General features: G+C 58.2%; 1 protein-coding gene and 1 long non-coding RNA gene across 8 annotated transcripts in view; one reads left to right on the top strand and one right to left on the bottom strand.

Moving 5' to 3' along the window:
- The window catches only part of MLXIPL (MLX interacting protein like), a 32,667-nt gene that overhangs the window by 1,978 nt on the left and 11,649 nt on the right, over positions 1-19,040 (bottom strand). For 2 of the 7 annotated variants that reach the window (XM_053213219.1, XM_027041951.2), the window contains exons 4-16: positions 12,438-12,544; positions 8,289-8,371; positions 8,045-8,134; positions 7,719-7,763; positions 7,069-7,270; positions 6,864-6,944; positions 3,158-3,327; positions 1,360-1,906; positions 1,065-1,132; positions 840-987; positions 563-678; positions 351-470; positions 59-186 (exon numbers count right to left, since the gene is read on the bottom strand). In XM_053213219.1, coding sequence (XP_053069194.1) covers positions 59-186; positions 351-470; positions 563-678; positions 840-987; positions 1,065-1,132; positions 1,360-1,906; positions 3,158-3,327; positions 6,864-6,944; positions 7,069-7,270; positions 7,719-7,763; positions 8,045-8,134; positions 8,289-8,371; positions 12,438-12,544 — 1,905 coding nt within the window. Of the gene's footprint in view, positions 1-58; positions 243-350; positions 471-562; positions 679-839; positions 988-1,064; positions 1,133-1,359; positions 1,907-3,157; positions 3,328-6,863; positions 6,945-7,068; positions 7,271-7,718; positions 7,764-8,044; positions 8,135-8,288; positions 8,372-12,437; positions 12,545-16,239; positions 17,006-19,040 lie in introns of those variants that run through there. The other 5 variants (XM_053213218.1, XM_027041948.2, XM_027041947.2 and 2 more) reach the window with 5 other exon arrangements.
- On the top strand, positions 59-11,285 carry LOC128313622 (uncharacterized). The gene is made up of 3 exons (XR_008294577.1): positions 59-2,717; positions 7,055-7,900; positions 10,965-11,285. It is a non-coding gene; the product is annotated as an uncharacterized LOC128313622 (long non-coding RNA).

Raw genomic sequence — 19,040 nt, 5'->3', positions numbered from 1 at the left:
TTTCCCCCCACGGCGCACGCCTGCGCACGCGCATACGCACCCCCCCGCCTACACCTACTTAATGGCAGCATTGAGCTCCTCGATCTGATCCCGTAGTTGCTGGGCCTCCTCCTGCATGGCCGCCCGCTCCTGCTGCAGCATGGCGATGTACTCGGCCGTCTTCTGCAGTGTGGTTGCTTTGCTCACCTGCAGGCATCCCCAGTGAGGCTCAGGTGCTGGAGGTGGCCCCACTCTGAGGCCCACTGAGGAGGAAACTGGGTGTCTGGGGGGCCCTGGGGCTTGGTCCTGGTCAGGGGGTCTACGAAGGAGCCCTGTGGTTCCGGGGGTGCCGGCCCAGGCTGGAGGCTCACCTTGAGGCTGGGCTGGGCGCTGAGTGTGCTCACCAGCCCGTGCAGGGTGTCAAACCCCAGCTTGATATTGAAGCGCCTCTTCTGCTCTGCAGAGATGTGTGTGATGCGCCGGTTCTCAGTCTTGGGGAGGCAGACAGGGGGGTGAGCCTAGGAAGGAGCATGGAAGGGCCTGGGGGTAGCAAACAGATCTTGGGGTGAGGGAATGGTGCCACCTTGTTGTTGTCTGGACGACCCCGGCTTAGGATGGGTTGAGGGGGAGAGACGCAGACACTCAGGGTCCCCGGGCCTGGAATGGAGTTGAGTTCCCCAGACAGCCTCCGCTCACCACCTGTGGCGGGGAAAGACAGACCCCCAGACAGACCGACACGGGAGAGGGGTCCCATTGCCCCTTCCCTCTCATCCTGGCCTCAGATGTGGGCGCTCCTTCTTCCTTTCCCTTTCTCCATCCCCTAGGGACCCCCCTCCCGGATCCCTGCAAGCCCTCTTTACCGCTGTGTGCTGGGGGCGAGAGCCGCTCCGCTTTGGGGACAATCAGGGGCCTGGGAGGTGCCAGTGTGGTTGGGCCTGGAGGGGGCCGGGGTGGTGTGGGGGCCGGGGTCGGGGGTAGGAAGGTGCAGGGGAATTCAGGGGCCGTCTCCTGCAGGGGTGGAGAAGGGCAGAGAGTTGGGGTGAAGCCCTGGGCTCACCCTCACCTCCCAGTGCCTGCCATCTTACCGGGGACCCTGAGGGCCGGAGGAGGGTGCTGGATACGAGTGGTGGTTCCAGGGCTTGCTCAGGCTTGGCTGTGCACAGGCAGAACTGTGAGGGACACTGGGGACAGCCCTAGCCCCGTCATCTCCCAAGACCCCATCCCTCCCCTCCAGATAGCTCACTCCCCTTTCGGGTTTGGGGCCCATGTCCCTAATTCCTCGCCACCTCCCCCACAGCTGAGCCCACCCCTTACCACTTCACCCTCTGCTCCCACAGGCTTCCCACTTCCCCTCTGAGGACAGTGCTCTTCCCATCTCACCTGCTGTGAGCAGCTGTGTGAGGCAGGGGTTGTTGCCCCCTGCTGGGGTAGTGGGGTTGGCGGTGGCAGGGGCCAAGGTTGGGGGGCTGGGCTTCTCCCCTCTAGGGGATGGGGCGGGGGGCTTGCCTCTGGACCTCATGCCTTGGGGCACTGTGAAGTGAGGCCCAAATTGGGGCTCCAGATACCCTGAGGGTAGAAGGTCTATGGGGAAGGGAGCAGGGGCAGGGCCTGGACCAGGCTGGGGGGTAGGTGGGAAGGCAGTGGGAGCCGGCAGTGGGGACACTCCTGGGGCAGGAGGGACAGTAGAGAAGGGGAATCTAGGAGAGAAGAGAGGCTCTTCCTGCAGCAAAGCAGGGGGAGGAGCCATGGGAGGGAAGGCGGGTGGGGGACAGGGCTCTAGACCAGGCTCCTTGGGAAGGGCAGGGTATTGGAAGAGGGGTGGGGGTGCTGGAGGGGGTGGGAGCTTGGGCTTGGGGTCTTCAGGAAGGAGGAAATCAGAGTTCAGGAAGGCACTGGAGTCCAGGGTGCCAGGGCAGCTGCTCCGAGCCTGGTTGGGGGACAGAGAGAGAGCAGGGGAGAAAGCTGGCCTTTGCAGCCACCCAGGCAGGCTCTTGCCCTGGCTGAGGTCTGGACTGGGCACTGGGAGAGAGAGGAGAAATGATCGCTGTTGTCCCCCCACCTACACACACCAAAGGAAATTGTAACCTAATGAGGGGAGGGAGTGGAACACAATTAGGCACACATTAGGTGTAAGAAAGAGCATCAATCTTCCTGCCCATCTTTTCATTCACCAAATAATGATTCCATCCTACCACCAATCCATTCGTTCTCCATTCCCCTATTTGGCCTCTCACCTGTGAGCTAACTCATCTATCTCTCCACCAACCTGTGAGGTATAAACCCATTCACCAATCCATCCAACCCATTCATCCACCAACCCATCCAGACATAATCCGTCCACCTATCCACCATGTGTTCATTGACCAGCCACTTATCCAGCCACCACCCTATTCATCTACAAGTCCATCCACCAGCACATGCATCCAACCAACCACTCGCTTACCCATGTAAGCATCCACCCCCATCTACAACCCGTGTATCCATTCACCAACACACCCATCCATTCACACATTCACTCATTCACTTAGTGGCTCAACCATTGGGCAACCATTGACCCTATGCTTCTTGAACTGTGGTAGGTATGGAAGATGCAGCGGTGAGCAAGGCCTAGCTCTTCCAGTAAGGAGCTCACGGTCTGGTTGAGGAGAGAGACCTCTCAGCAATGAACTACACTAGTGCCGGAACAGTCTGATGACAGAGGGACCTGGCAGCAGAGCGGCAACCACCGAATTGAGCCTGTGAGTTCCGTATCCAAAATGGCAGGTTCACTGTTTCCTAAATGCTCACACTGACCTTTTTGTCTCCGCGTGCTCTCCTCCCATCTGGCTTGCCCTTTACTGGCCTCTTCTGGCCAAACCCAACACATTCACTAAGCCCAGAACCTCGCCTCCTCCAGGAAGCCTTCCCCAAGCACCCCAGTCCTTCGTGGTACCCTGCTCCATGCTCCCCTGCCCTCAGCCTCCCTCCCAGAACCACCTGGTCTATCTCTGCTTCACAACGGTTTCCTCCTCAGCTGAACTGCGCCCGCTCAGAGGGCAGAGATGGGGTCTCTCTCCCCCCCTCCAGTCCCTCTCAGTTGACCAAGCGCAGGAATGGGCACCCAGGAAGTGCCCTGAATATCTCCTGGACATGGGCAGGTGAGCGAGGCACGGCTGAATGGCGTGGGGTGGGAGCTCACCTGCAGGCGGTTATTCCCTGAGAGGTGGGTCATGCCTGACGAGGCAGGGGGCACCTCTGAGCCCAGGATCGAACTGCCGAAGAAAGGGTCAGCCATGGTGCCAAAACTGGGGGGCTCCGGGAAATGTGAGGGCGTGGGTGTCTGTGGGGGGCGGTAGCTGGTGAAGAAATCTGTAATTCAACATACAGGGTGGTGGCAGTTAAGGATAGGGCCAGGCGTGGCTGGAGGCAGTGGGAGGAGAGTGGGCCTCGTGCCCTGTCCCCAAGCTGGGCTGGCCTGGCTGGCGGTGAGGTGGGGGTAGGCGGGGGAGGGGGGGCTTCCACAGGAGATTGTGAAATTGAGAGTTTCTGTCTCACTCAGGGGAAGCAGCAACAGAGGTTCGGTTGGGATGGGCCTGCGTGGAGGACAGCAGAGGCCGTGTGGGGGCGTGAGCAGGACCCCCGGGAAACAGCCCTCCCACCGAGCCCCACACTCGGCTCATGAGGCCCCCTTCCCTGTCCCAGGCCTGGGCACTCCCCTCTTCTGCTCCTGTTACCAGCCCTGCTGGGGCCAGAGAAAGGGGAGGGGTAATAGAGAGTGCCCTGAAGGGACAGGGGTGGGGTGCAAAGGGGCAGAGGTCCTGGGTAGGGAAGAGCCCCGGGGTGATAGGAGTTCAAGGGGTGAGATAGAGGTGAGAGGGGTCAGGAGGTCAGTGGGTCTGCGAAGTTGGCTTGTGGGAAGGTCAAGTGGGGCCTCAAAAGTAGAGCCCAGGAGTGGGGTGGAAGGGCTAAGGGGGTCATAGCAGGGGTCAGAGGGTGGGCTCAGAGTGGGGGCAGGAGTTGGGGGGGGCACTGGAAAGCCTGGAAGAGCTGGCGGGAAGGGTCAGCCAGATTGTCTGAGGTGCGGGTTGTGTAAGCCCCAGGCTATTCTGGTTTTGGGAAGCAGCTGCCTGCGGCCTGACCACATCCCGGGCCTGGGCGCCGCCCGCCCACCCGCTCCCTTCCGGGCACCTTTCTCTGACCCTGACCAGTCTTTGGCCTGCAGCAGCTCCCAAGACCTCCTGGTCTTGTCCCACCCAGCTCCGCTGGCCTTGGATGGGCCCTGGCTCCCCAGGCAGGGGAGCTGGTCAGGCCTCCTCCCAAGAGAAGGAGACTCAGGAGTGGGACAGATAAGACCATGCCAAATCTGGAGCCTGCTGTGTGTTGAACTTGTATGTGCATCTTTTTTTTTTTTTTTTATCGTTTCCTTTTTTTTAAAGTTTTTAAAACTTATTTTGAGAGAGACAAAGATAGCATGAGTGGGGGAGGGGCAGAGAGAGAGGGTGAGAGAGAGAATCCCAAGCAGGCTCTGTGCTGCCAGCACAGAGCCCGACGCAGGGCTCGAACTCACGAAACCGCGAGATCATGACCCGACCCGAAACCAAGAGTCGGACGCTTAACCAACTGAGCCACCTAGGTGCCCCTAAACTTGTCTGCACGTCTTACGTGACTCTGGTGCCCACCTGTCACTGGAAGGTGGCTCTACATGTAGCATCTGTCTGTCTCCCTGTGTGTGCGTGTAGCTCTGTCTGAGCCTGTGTGCCTGCCTTGATGTGAGGTGCTTGGCATGTGCATGTCTGCTCTGTGCCTGGTGTGTGTGTGTGTCTTTCCTTGGCCACCTGATCAGAAAGGATATTTTTGTCCTACCGTCTCCATTTAACCAAGGGACTGAGTGGCAGAGAATGAGTGGTCACCGATCCTATATCCCCCAGCCCCCACGGACTGTGGGCCTCACCACTAGGCCCCCTGAGGCCCGGGCTCTAGAACTAGCCACATACTGGGCCTGCTTCTTGCTCACTGCTGCTGCCTGCCCCCCGGTGCTCAGAAGGGTTCATGCAGTAAGGAGCCCAGCTCGCCACTGAGTCACCACCAACCCCCAGCCATAGTTTACCCTCAGTTGCCCCTCTCCGCTTCCTAGCCCTGGCCAGCCACCCACGGAGCCCTAGTCTCCCCCATCCCAAGCTTCTACCCCCACCATCGATGTGCATCCGCTCCCTGAGACCCTCTCCTGCTCCAAGCCCCCTCCCCTTCCTTGAGCACTCCTCACCAAGCCCCCTCCCTCCATAGAGTTCCGGCCTCTTCACTGGGATTCCTCTCAAGCGAGGAGCTCTTGGGGGACAATCAAAGCACCAGCCCCGGTGTCCCTGGTGGTCCCTACCCTCCCTGTAATGGAGCACGAGAGGGAGCCACACTAACCACCTCCTCTGCATGACCCACACCCCCTATCGTAGGTTGCCCATGCTCACCCCCACCCAGGCAGCCACCCTGGGTTGAGAGAAGCGGCTTCTCAGCCTCAGTTTTGGCCCTGGAGCCTGGGGTCCAGGAAGTTTCCTACCTGTGGCAGGGGTGTGTGTGCCCAGACAGGACCGCTGCCCTCCCAGGCTGGTCTGCTCTCAGGGCACTGCCATCAACACTTCTGCCCCCACAGCCCCCACCCTGTCCAGGGCTGAGGCAGGGGTGGGGGTGGTTCCTCATTCCCTAGTTCCCTCCCCACCTCTTGACTGACAGGCCCAGGACCCTGTGAAAAAGGAGTGGAGGGGTCATTGCCACTAAACCTGTATCCCAGAACCCCCCTTTCTCGCCCCGGAGCCTTGGCTAAGGCAAGCCAAGTCTCTATGGCTACCTGACCCCTAGCATGGCTCCAGAATCCCCTAAATGTTTGATTATCGGGGACAGTCTCCAAGATCTATAGCTAAGTAAAAGAAATGATGTAGGAAGAGTGTGTTGTGAAAACAAAAAGAGACATTTGTCCACAGCTGCTATACAGACATGGGTATCTCTGGGAGGACACAAAAACCATTGACCCAGTGGCCCTGGGGTCAGGAGAGGGAGGCACAGAAACATGTTACTTAAAAAGTGCTTGGGGTGCCTGGGTGGCTCACTCAGTTAAGCGTCTGACTTCTGCTCAGGTCATGGTCTCGCAGTTCATGGGTTGGAGCCCCACATTGGGCTCACTGTTGACAGCACAGAGCCCGCTTCAGATCCTCTCTCTCCCTCTCTCTCTGCCCCTTCTTCATGTGCTCATTTCTCTCTCTCTCAAAAATAAGTAAACATTACAATTTTTAAGTGCTTTACAAGATACAATTCCTGGGATTTTCTTTTTCTTTTCCTTTTTTTTTTTTTTAAGTTGATTTATTTTGAGGGAGAAAGAGAGTACAAGCAGGGTAGAGGCAGAGAGAGAGGGAGAGAAAGAATCCCAAGCAGACTCTGAACTGTCAGTACAGAGCCTGATGAGGGGCTTGAACCCATAAACCACAGGATCATGACCTGAGCCGAAACCAAGAGTCAATGCTCAACCGACTGAGCCACCAAGGTGCCCCAATAAATAGTTTTTAAAGGGAATTAAATAAATAATAAACAGACCCAAACAAATGAAAGTCCCTTTCTCTCCTGAGAGTCCCAGCATCCATTGCTTCCTGGGAGCCCAAAGAGCCCAGAGCCTGAAGCTTCAATGCCCCTGAGCCTTGACTGCTGCTCAGTATCCAGTCTGGCCCTGCTCTCACCTAAGGCCAAGTCATTTGCATCCCAAGTCCTGACAAAGGGAGACCAGGAAGATCCCTCAGAAATCACTCAGATCATCCACCCTCCCACAGGGGCCTGAGGTCTGGTGGTCATGCTGGGACTTTCCTCACACTGACCCAGCCACGGGCCCCGCCTCCCCCTGCCCCCAGGACCGGGCGCTGCTTCACCTGAGATCTCCATGAAGTCATCCAGGCTGGGCTGCAGGGGTGTCAGGTCCGGCTGGATCATGTCAGCATTGCCCACATAAGCTGGAGGGGGCAGTGGTGACGTCAGGAGCGGCAGGCCGGGTGGACTGGGGGCCACCCACCCCTGGCCATCCTCCCTTGGCTGCCGGATTTTCACAGGCCTCCCTTTGCAGGTGCAGGCCCTTACCATCCTCGGGGCGCAGCTGCAGGGGCGTGGAGCTGGGCTGAGTCATGGTGAAGAGCGTGTCGGAGATGTCGGACAAAAAGCAGTCCAGGTCCAGAAGCTGCCGCCCGCCAGGCTCCTCCTCTGGGCCCCCGAGCAGCACGGGCACCACGCTGGAGAAGAGGTGCTCGCACCATCGCTCCGGTGGTTGCCAACCCCCTTCCGCCTAGGGAGACAGAACCTTCAGCAGCCACGAGAGAGGGACCCCGGGGTCTCCCGCTGCCCTTGGCCCTTTCATATGGCCCCCACCTGGGGGATGAAGTGGTCAGTACATGGCCCTCCTCACCTCTCTCTCTGGAGGATCCAGTTTGCCTACTGGAAGGCTTATGGTCACCCCATTGGCCTTTAACAACTGTCTCCACGAGCTAGACCTGGATGGCCTGCTGAACAGATAAGGGGCCTCTTCCTGTCCCCTATACTTTTTCTGCCTGGAACCTCAGTTCTTAGGGACTTCGTTCCCCGATGCCTCCCACCACCTCGCTCAAGGACTTCCCACCCCTCAGGAGGAGAAGGGCTCAATCAACCAGAGGACGGCGGCCACGCCCACTGCTCCCATCGGGTCCCGCCCTCATCTCCTAGAAGCTGTCAATTCTCTGGGTCCAGGGAGCACCCACCTGCTTTGGGGTCAGGAGATCCCCTTCCCTGCTGCACTTACGGAGCTGCAGGAACACACGGAGGTGGACAATGGATCCCTTGTCCCTCTTCCATCACTTCCCGCCAAGGCCTCCCCTACTCACAAGCTCCCCCAGATGAGAGGGATGCCGATTTCCCCTCTGGAGCTCCTCCGCGCTGGGAGGTAAGGAGGCTGCGAGGGGACCCTCGGCCACACGGTGGCGCTGTCAGCCTGGGTCTTAATGGGAGGCAGGGTCGAGGGGCGTCTCGCCCCGGGCTCTTTCAAGAGAGGCAGTGGTCAGCAACCCCCCCGGGGCCCCCCACTGACCCGCTTCTTGTAGTAGATGCGCCACTTGTGGTACTCGCGCATCACCACCTCGATGCGCCGCTTCCAGTAATTGCCCTCTAGGACCACGGCCTGGAGAGGGCCCGGGAGGGGGCTCAGTGAGACGGGCAGCACGGACCCCACCCCTCACCCGATCCCCATCGGGGCCAGCCCCTCCTGCCCGGCACTAGGAGGCACCGGGCTTGGTAGGGAAGCAGGCAGGCGGGAGGTCCTGCGTCTCAGCTACCTCTGGTTTTCGGTGCTCATCAGCCTCAGGCCCCTGCAGGGGGGTCACGAAGCCACACACGGGGCTCTTCCTCCGCTCCACATCTGAGAGAAGGGGGCCAGGTCAGGAGGGTACCCAGCTCCATCACTTCCCACTCCAAGGGGACTGGGACTCAAGTGCCACGCTAGGAAATCCTGCTTAGACTAAGTACCACCTCCTCCAGAAGTCTTTCTGCCTGCTCCAGCCCTCCCAGAGCTCCCTCTTCTATGGGACGCCGTGAAAGGAACCTCCCACACCTCCTCTGCCCCCCTCGGCAGCCCAGCAGGTGTGCAGGCAATGGTTGCTGAATGGGATTGTGTGATCACAGGAAATGAGCTGCTCCAACATCAGACCCTCAGACCAGCAGGCCAGGGCCTGGAGCCCTTGGTCCCCTGCCTCAGGCACTGCCCAAGCTGATGCCAGATAACCACCCCTTGTCTCTTCAGGCCACCTAGCTGAGCCCTTTTGCCACCTCCTCCACTCCCTTCCCTATCTCCAATCCTGGTCTCTCCCCAGGTTCCTCCTTTTGGGCCCATAAACACATTCCAAGCTCCCCTTTTCCTGCCAAACTTTCCCTTCCTTTGCTTCCCCAACAAGCTAATCTTCTTCCCTTTCACCCCTTTGTTTTGCTCCTTGTTCTGGAAGGTTTGCCACCACTACCTGCACTCCACGCCTCCTGGTCTCCTCTTCACTTCCTGTAACTCAGTACCTGCCCCCAGTGCTCTGTCAAGGCCCTTGTCTGCCCCCCCCCCCCCAAGGGCCCATCCTCTGGGCCTCAGCGGTGGAGCACCCCCTCCTCCCTCGACAAGGGAACCTTCCCTTGGTTCTCCTGTTTCCCTGACCATTTTCACTGGTCCTTCTTTGAGGCCCGCCCCCCAACCTCTCTCATCCTGCCTCTTTCCAGGCTTATTTTCCAGCTGCCCACAGAATCTCCATCAGGATGTACCAAATTAAAATTAAAAAAAAAAAAAAAAAAAAAAAAGGATGTCCCAAAACTTGAAACATCCCTCCCAAGCCTGTGCCTCTGGGCGGCCACTGCTGCCTCCAGTCACAGGAACTCCCCACTGGCCCCAGCATTCCTATCTAAGTCACTCCGGAGGATGTGTGGCATTTCTTCCACTGTCCCCTCCCCTCCATATTCAATGCCACCCTGGCCTGATGTCATTTCTCACCCGGACCTCCCTGACTCCAGCCTCACCCTCTCCAGCCCATCTTCCTGTCATGGCCTGGAAGTGCAGAAACCCTCCATGGTTCCCTAGACCTCCAGGATAAAGTCCACACCTCTTACCTTGGCTTCCAAACCCTCCATGACTGGCCTGTCAGCTTCATCCCCCTTTTCACCTCCTTCATAGGCCCCACCTTGAAGCCAAACGGCTTTTCCCCACCACAGCTCACCTTCCGGTGTTATTCTACACCGCCCTTCCCTTCCCTCCTCTGCCTCACCCACACCTGCCCACCCATCAGGATTGCCCAGGGCCACCCCTCTTCCAGGAAGCTTCCCTCCTCTGAAACCCCATGGTCTTATCTGCCTCGCTCTCCACTTGGCCTTGGCCATTTCTCTGCATGCTGACCTCCCTGCCGGGAGTAAAAGCAGGAGCTGTTGCCCTTTAGACTGAAATCCCTGAATCTGGAGCAGAGTTTGGCACACAGTAGGGCTTCCAAACCTTGGGCTCCCCAAGCAGTGACTTTCTCCGCCTTAGCCCTCAGCAGACTTCCTCTCAGACAATTGACAGTCAAGGGGGACCACCTGAATGTGACACTTATTGGGGCCTTCAGCATCATTTACGAAGTTCTGTCCTAAAGGACATTCTCCCAAATGATCCCCATGAGAATGGGAGAGGGAGTTTGTCCTGGTACCTGAGCGTGGCTGGGAAGACAAAGGGATAGGCCCTCAGGTGTAGGGACTCCCTGGGGTTAGAGCAAGGAGGGTCTCAGAGAGTGGCTGTCCTGGCTTCCCAGATGAGGAGATGGGCACTAGGAAAGAATAAGTTTGTCCAGGGTCCCCAGAGGGTCAGGTCTGAGCAGGCCTGGCTGGGCTTTTCCTCCCCCACCTTGGGGACCCTGTGCTCCAGACAGAAGGGCAGTGACCATGTGGCTCCTGGATCTGGGGTAGGCTTTATTCAACACCAATAAGTTCACCCATTCAGGCAACCACCTGGCCCCTTGCACCTAAGCTGTGACAGATACTGGGACAAGGAATCGGTGGATAAATCGGGGCGCTCAAGCTTAGTTGGAGAGATAAGGAAAGCACACACAGAACACAAGCTAAAGCAAGGTGGGGAGCCTGCCATGAGAGGTGCATAGTGCCCTGGGTGCTCAGAGGACACCAGGATTTGGGGGTGTGAGAAAGGAGGGGATCTTGGAGGCCAGGAGCCTGCAGAGGGGTGGCAGGTTCGAGGGGATGAGCCAGGCAGTCCTCTAGCTGGCCCCACCCCTCTCCCTTTCCTGAAGCCCACCTTCAAACCCTCAGTGCTCAGGGAGAAGGCGCGTGCTGACATTTGTTACATGCCTGCCGCGTGTTGTTACTATCATCACAAAAATATCATCACCTTCGGGGAGCCCTTGTGCGTGTCAGGCCCTGTGCTGAGATATGAATGATCTCCCTGAAGACTCACAGCAAACCTCAGAGCGGGACCTACTGTTATTCCCACTCTGCAGATGAGTGAGCTCCAGCTAAGGAGGCTACGGACTCTCCCAAGGTCACACAGCTGGGGCATCCTAGAACTTGACTCAACCCGCCTCTGTCTGACACAGAACGTGGGGTGCTTCCAGCAACTCGTGCAATAGCTGGAGACCAGGGTCTGCCTGTCTGGGTGAGGGCCCTGGGTGGCACCAGAAATGTCTTCTGCAGAGAGAAGGATCTGCATCCCATCCAGCTTTGTGGGGAAGAGTGGAGAGCGCAGAGGTGTGTGGAGGGGTGGGCAGTGACTCCCTCTGGCCTATCAGCTTCCTGGTCTGAGTAGGGCCCATCCTATGTGTTGTCAGGTGAGGACTGGAAGCCAGCCAGCTCGGAGCAGTAGAAGGAGCACTGGGTTCAGAGTAGGAGAGCCCTGGACTCCCAGCTAATCACAGTTCTGCTTCTTTTATGCTCCATGACCCTGAACAGGTTACTGGCCTTCTGGGCCTTACTTGCTCATCCATAAAATGGGAGTGATAATATCTATCTGCCAAGGTTGCTAGGAAGCCTCAAGTAAGATGATTTAGGGAGCACTGGGCACATAGATAAATAGAAACCAGAAAACCCTCCCTCTCTCTGCTTGGATGGAATCCAACGGAGCCAGGACAGAGAATACTGAGTATGGTCCCTCCTGGGCTGTGTGTTCCCAGCTCAGGGAAGCTTTTGATCAAGTGGGACTTGGTTGACCTGGACAAGGTCCCAATCCAGGGCCGACTGGTCTGAGGCCGCTCAGCCTCTGCTGCTGGGCCGTGGTGGGCGGGCGGGTCTCATATCCCCAAATGAATGACCGTGACCTCCTCAAGGGCATCTCAGATTCAGCCATCACTTATTTAGCATCAGTTCTGTGCCAGGCCCATTCATACTTGTTATCACCATGCCAACCAGGAAAAGTAGGACTATTGGTCTTATTTTATAGATAAGGAAACAGATTCAGAGAGGTTAGTCACACGGCCTGCAGTCACACAGCCGGCAAGGGCAGAGACTGGGGAGGAAAGCAGCTCTGGGTAACTCCCAAGTCCGAAGCCCCCCTCCACTGTACCACATGGCCTCTCTGGCCCCTTGTCCCCAGTCTCCATGGGGGCACCTGATGGGGGTTCAGTGAGGACTTTCGTGAAAGGCTGGTGGAGACCCAGGCAGGATCCTTAGCTTCCCCATTGGCCATGTGATGCCATTGGCCTAGCCAGCATCTAGCACCTCTTTCCACCCTGGCATCTGGAGCACTGACTATGCTGACGGAATGCAGAAAGGGTCTTGAACTGCCCTCCAAATCTCTGCCCACCTTAGGATTCCAAGGGGTGACCCCCGCTGTGCCTAGCATCCCAGGGCAGAGTACCCTTTGGGACACGTCCCCCGAGACTCTGGGGGTCAGATGCTGGTGCTGGCCCTAAGGGGGTTTCCTGGGCACCTCCCACATGCAGCCCCCCTTGCTGGCGAGGCCCATGGTGCCCACTCACATTGGATATACCAGGCCCTCCAGATGGCGTTGTTGAGACGGATCTTGTCCCGGCAGAGCAGCTTGAGGCCTTTGAAGTTCTTCCACTTGGGAGACACCAGCTTGCCACTGTCAGAGGGAGAGGGCTGGGTCAGGCGGTTGGACAAGGGGCAGCTCAGGGAGGCCTCCTGCAGGGCTGGCTCCCCACTCTTCCCATGCGCTGGTTACTCATCCATGCTGGGCAAGCTGAGGACTCCCCTGCAACGCCATAAATCCTGCCCCTCACTCTGCCTGAAATCCCTACCCTGAGAGTCAGGCCTTTAAAAAACCCTCCCAGGTCCCTGCTCCAGGCTGAGCTGCTCGTTAACCTACCACCAGAACTAAAACCAGGCTGAAACCTGTTTGTCAGCTCCTTCCTCAGGACAATAATACCATGGCCTCATGGGCATCCTTTTCTTAGGCTGGCTAGGGAGGGTTCTCAGAGCCATTTCTTACAGAGGGAAACTGAGTGCCTGGGAGGGAAAGGGACATGCCTAAGGTCACATGGTGGAGACTGATTCAGGCCCTGTGGCCTTTTCTCCACCAGTTTCACTGGCCCTCTTCGGCCTCCTCCGGGGATGGGTAAGGTGTGCCTGGGTGAGGAGAGAATCTCTTTACTACCAGTGGCTTCCAAGCAGCCAGCCGTTGCCTTTTCCCGGCCCTTCTGGCGTCTGCCCACTCCAGGATCCCAGGATGGCAATCTGGACTGAGCTGGATGGGGTGCACCCCTTCTTAGGGGCGTGTGCAAAACAACAGCCATCAGGCCCCAAAGGAAGGCAGCTGGGATGGTGGAGTGGTGGGCAGTGGGGAGGCAGCACCCTTACCCCAGCCCTCACCCTGACCCTAATCCTAGCAGTCAATGAAATCCACTCTCGCAATGACTCTCCAGGTCAAGAAGTGCTAGGCACAGGCCAGTCTGCTACCGCTAAGGATCTGACCTAGGAGGTCAAGATGCTCAGAGTCTAGACCCCCCACTGATCCCTCCCTCCTCCCTCCCTCCTCGTGGTCCACAAGCCAGGGCTGTATACGAGTCCCCTCTGGCCCATCTCCTCCAACCCTTGCTCACATGGAAGGCTGAGGCCTGGGGGGACACCAGGCCTACCTTCTCCCAAGGCTTCTCCCTCATCGTGGGGGTGACGGGTGGGTGGGTGGCAATCTGACTCCTACAGCCCCTGAAACGCATGGGTCACCAGGTCTCTTCTCCTCTCCGGTCTCCAAGCTCCTGTGTTTGTTTTGGGGTATGGAGTGGGAAGAGCTGCCACCCCAGGGTACCACAGGCCTCATTACCCAAATAGAGTACATAGCCCATGCCTGCTGGCTGGCCCTCTCCCTCCTAAGTTAGATAAACACCATCTGTCTCGAAGGGAGACTTGGGTGGGGTGCACTGATACCTCCTGGGCCAGCTTCTTTGGCACCTGGGGGGACTCCTGAGTTTGTTGCTTCTGCCTGTATCCCAGCAACCTCCCCACCCACTCTGATCACTCAGTGTCCCACGCCCAGCCTGCCCCCTCTCCCTCCCTGTCCTTGCCAAGGTTCTGGGGTTTGTGGCCAGGAAGGGCTCAGGGAGATGAGACAGTGACAACATACAAGCCCAGAAGGAAAGGATTTGGTCTGTGCTGGGCTTGTTGGCTGGGAGGGGAGGAGAGGGGCTCAGGGCAGAGGAAAAAGCCCATGACCAGGGCTCAAAGGCTTCTTCTGACCAATAGAAAATCTGGGAATCTCAGGGATGGGTAGGAGAAAACCTAGAACTCAGTTCAGCACCGCTCCCCCTTCATGAGTCCAAACTCCCTTATAGGAACTCCCTGAGAGTCTCTCTGACAGGGTCCTGCCTCGGGTCTACATGCCCGGGGCCATTTTTCCACAGCTAGCCAGCTCTGGCCACAAACAAGTGTTTTCTTGGAACTTCCAGACCCTGTCTCCCTGGGGCTTCCACCCACAGAACCACGGAATATGCACCTCCTCCTAGGAGAGAAGTCCTCCCTCTGCCCACAATGCCCTGCTGAGGATGAAAGCTGGCCAGGCACCCACAGGCTGTCCTCTGGGCCAAGCACCTGGGGACCCCTTGCCTTGCTGTCCCTTGCCATCCAGTTACTCTCTCAGGGCATCCTGGCTTCTCTAGTCCACTCCTCTCCGGGGGACCCCTATAATTAGGGGTATTCAAGGGCTAAAACACTGTCCCAGTTTGAGCCTCAGATTTTTTTCTCTACCAAACGGGAAGCCAAAGGCTCCTGTAGTACTGAGTCACCTCCATCCATGGCTCTTAGGCCCCCACAGAGACCAAATATGCTGGGTATTTAGGGGAAAAGAACAGCCCTCTCCTCCCCAGCTGCCCTGGGTCACATCAGATTCTAGTCCAGCCTCTTAGTGGGAGCAGTTTTTGGAGTGTGCTCTGCTCCTGACCTTGCCCCCTCCCCTGAACCTCCTTTTTTGGTCACCCATGGTCTGTGGGGTGTAGTATGAAGGAGGAAGCTGAAGTTGGGAGCAGGTGAGAAACGTGGGGGGCCGGGAGAACCTGGGGGGTGCCCACATCCGGTGTACCAGGACCTTAGATGCTCTGTCCCAGTCTGTCCCGTGATGTCCCTGGAGGCGGGGGAAGGGAAGAAAGGGACGGGAATTTGAACTTTCCACATCGGTCCGGCGCCCTGGACGATCAGGTTGCAACATGACCTGGGCCCGGGGCCAGAGCATATGGGCCAAGGTTACACCGCCTGCAGCCAATGGGGTCGTGGCTGGGCTGCCGCGATTGGGGGTGGGCAACACCCGCGCAACCCCCACCCCAGCTCCGGCTCCAGATCAGAGAGCCTCAAGGGCCGTTCTGTATCCCGCCGTTCTCAGAAGGGGAGGAGGCGCCTCTGAGGAAGAGGAATATTTGCACAGAGAAAAGATCAAGGCTGGCCGATCCCCCTTTCACCTCTACAGTTTTCGGTTGATAATTTATCCTGGCCCCTCAGCTCCTGGGAACTTTGCTCCAGGGCACCGGGCCAGACCCCGGGTTCGCGCCCTCTCCTGGGACGCAGGCAGGCGTGGAAGCCCGGGCCAGGCGCGGTCCGCGAGCTCTGCGACGCGCGTAGCAGGGGTCCCAGGCAGCGTTAGGCGCTCAGCCTCGCGCTGCGACCCGGGTAGGCGAACCCAGGCCTCCCGGGGAACCAGCAGCACCCCCTGCCGGGCGCCCGCTGGGAAACTCTGCCAGCTGGGCCCCCCGGAGCACCCTTCTCCCTCCACCCTCGACCTAACAGGTCAAGAACAGGTGTCCCGGCAATTGGGAAGTACAGGGTGGACAAGAGACTGGGTTTCAAAAGACGTTGGCTATGAATCGGGACAATCATGGGCGTGAGGAGTTTCGCCAGGGTGCAGGAATGGAGTGTGTCTGGGCCCGGGTACTGGGGAGGGAGCGGAGGGCCGAGGTGGTCTGGTGGAGTGGCCCCCAGAGTGGAGGGTGGGAATGGCTTAGGGTCCTGGGAGCTCGAGGGATGCCCTGGAATTTATTTGGGGGCAGAAGAGTCAGGACGGGGAGAGGGGCCTTGGTGGGTCGAGGTGGAGGTCGAGGTGGAGGACAGGAGGTCCGCACCCTGGGGAGGGAGTGAAAGTGGTGAGCCATGGGAATCTGGAGGCAGGGCCGGGGCCAGAGGACGCTCGGAGTTGGGGGAGAAGGGTGTCCAGGATGTGGTCGGACTCTCCGAGAGCATCCAGGGACCAAAGTTTGGGGCCGGGTGGGGTGTCCGGGGCCCCAGCGCGTGGTGCCGCCACGGAGGGCCGAGGCTGCCGGGCCCCGGAGCCGCCCTCACCTGTAGGCCAGGCTCATGCACTCGAAGAGGCGGGTGAGTGTGGGGTCGATGCTGCGCGGCCCGAAGTCGGCGGGCCCCATGGGCCCCTCCTGGTCGCGCCGCCGGGTCAGCGAGTCGCTGTGCGGCGACGACACCATGAAGTGACCGCTGTGGATGACCTGCGAGCGGAGCAGCCCGCCCGCGCTGCGCCGGTTACTCGGGTCCTCCGAATCTGTGTCTGAGTCCGAGTCTTGGCTGGGGACGACCCGCGGGCAGGACAAGCCGGCGGCCAGACCCGCCAACGCCCGGGCCATGGCTTTCGTCGCCGCCGCCTCGCCCGGGCTCCGTGGAGCAGCTGGCGCGGCCAGTGTGGCCAGATTGGCCTCATTAACATAACCCCGCCCCTCCGCAGCCATAGGCCGTTCCAGGGGGGCGGGGCCTTGGGGACAGCGCGCGGGAGCAGGCGGGACTGGGTTTAAATTAGCATAATCAATATGCGCGCTAAAAATAAATTAATTAGCATGATCAATATGCTAAGCAAGAGCGCGGGCGGAGCTACTGCGGGTCTGGAGTTTGGAAGAGGAAGAGGTCCCTATTTCCCCTCCTGCCCCTCCTTATGCGGTTCCCCTATGTCACCCAAAAGGGGTCTCAAGAAGAGTTGACGAGTAGAGCACCAGGTTGGCTCAATCCGTTGAACAACCTATTCTTGATCTCCGCTCAGCTCATGATCTTGGCTTGGGTCATGATCTCATGGTTCAGAGTTCAAGCCCCACGTCGGGCTCTGCACTGACAGTGAGGAGCCTGCTAGGAATTCTCTCTCCCTCTCTCTCTGTGCTCCTACCCCATTCGTGTTTGTGCGCGCACTCTCTCTCTCAAGAAAGAAAGAAAGGGAAAGAAAGAAAAAGAAAGAAAGAAAAAAGTTTGACTGTTAATCATTCACACCTGAGCCAGAAAGTGCCTCAGTGCCCGGGATTCCTTGCTTCCAGTGCCCTCCTGTGAAGTCCCTCAGCTAACTACACCCCTTCCTCCCTGCCATCTCTGGTGTCCAGGCTCACATTCACCCTCTCTCAGTCCTGCACACAGCTGGAAGCACGCACCTGTCAGAGTCTTGTGTGGCCTGGCCCACAGGAAGGTCCCAGCACCCCCCAGTTGCCATTATGATCATCACTACACCTGCACAGAGGCCCCGAGGTTTACATGAGTGTGAATCCATGAGTGGTGACAGGTGATGACTGGCAAGGTGGAGCCTTGGTCGCCTTCCCCTGGACATCCCCCAGGCAAGCCATCTGCTCTGGAGCTTTGGGTCCTCCCTCTCAGCGGCCCTGGGGTCCAGCTCACGTACCTGTTTCTGAAGTCTCTCCTCTCACCCTGAGAACTGGGCTGTTTGGTCTAGAGCACTCACACTGTCACCTAGCTGGCATCTTTAACAATCCTCAGAGGTGGGATTCTTGTCCCACTTCAGCGCATGTCACCAGCGTCCACAGGAGTGGAAACACCCGAATATCTACACAGGGCCCAAAATGGAACCTGGTCTAGAATTCCAGACTTCCCACCCAGGGTTATCTCTGGTGGGGGAAGGGAGGGCTAGAGGCCAAAGCTAACCTCCCTTGGTTTTGTGGACAGTGTGGCCTATGTGTAGTCACAGGAGAGAAAGCGGGGGCTGGAAGCTTGCAGAAGGTTCTCTCAGAGTGTTTTCTTCCCTCCCCTGGTAGGGTCACACAGCTCCTGAAATCAAATGGCAGTGACTCGAGGGCCCCTGTAATCACCTGAGATGCTGAAATGACTGCCCAAGGCTGCTCACAGTCCTGCCTCTCCACCCACCCTCCCCATGTCCCTTGGCCAGGTACCCTCTGTCCCTGCCAAACAGTCACTTCTCAGTCCCTGGAGCCCCAAGTGCTGCTCTCTGCAGGGGTGCATTCTCTCTGCTCATCTGATGGCCAAATTCTGGGGCCTCAGGTACCCACCTCAGCCTGCCTCCTCTGGAGAGAGAGCCATTCCTAAGTGGTCCTTTTGGGATCCTTGGCACGGAGACCGACAGGGTCACTACCTATCCTTTATGTGCCCGTCTGGCTCTGCCCCTGGCCTATGGGCCCTGAGATAGGACTGTTCCTCGGGTGTCTGAACCCCCACACTGAGCATGCAGGGCTTGGGAATGCTTGGAGAAGGGCATGACACTAAGAGGACCCTGGCGGCCACTTTGGGGAGCAGGGGTGGGAAGCAGGGCCACTTCTCTGTTGGAGCCTCCTAGTTTCAAGGACCCCGCCTTAGGCAGAGGTCTGAATTGATCCTTGCTCTGCTGCTAATTCCATGAATGCCCCTGGGCAAATCTCTGTCTTACTGGGACTCTGTCTCTCAGTCTCTCGCTCTGTCTCTGTCAACTCAGGAAGTGGAATTCAGAGCTTTCTTAGGATTCTGTAACCGTTAACACCTTGGGTTCTAAGTCTGTCCTATCAGCATCCTACCTCACCCCACCACGCTCCCGCTGGCCTCCTGTCCCCAGGAGAAAAATCTCAGAATGGCCTCCTGGGGTTCGAGAGACTTTTCTCATGAGTTGAGACTCAGCAGGGTGAATTATCTGTCTCACCCCATTCCCCTCTCTTTCCCCAGCCATCAGCTGGCCCTCTGCACCCTGTTCTTGCCCTCCTCGGGGCCTGATAATACCTTTGGCGGGCTAAGGACTGAAAAAGACAATCCCTCTCTGTGTAATTCAAAACAGAACAACAATACATTGTACAATAAACACAAGGAAGTTCATAAGTTCCAATTTCTTCCACGAGGACCTCTTCAATTGGAAAAAAAAAAATCCATTACTAAATTTTTTT

The sequence above is a fragment of the Acinonyx jubatus genome, chromosome E3, assembly GCF_027475565.1.
Source record: "Acinonyx jubatus isolate Ajub_Pintada_27869175 chromosome E3, VMU_Ajub_asm_v1.0, whole genome shotgun sequence".
Classification (NCBI taxonomy): Eukaryota; Metazoa; Chordata; class Mammalia; order Carnivora; family Felidae; genus Acinonyx; species Acinonyx jubatus.
This window is presented reverse-complemented; position numbering and strand designations above follow the sequence as displayed.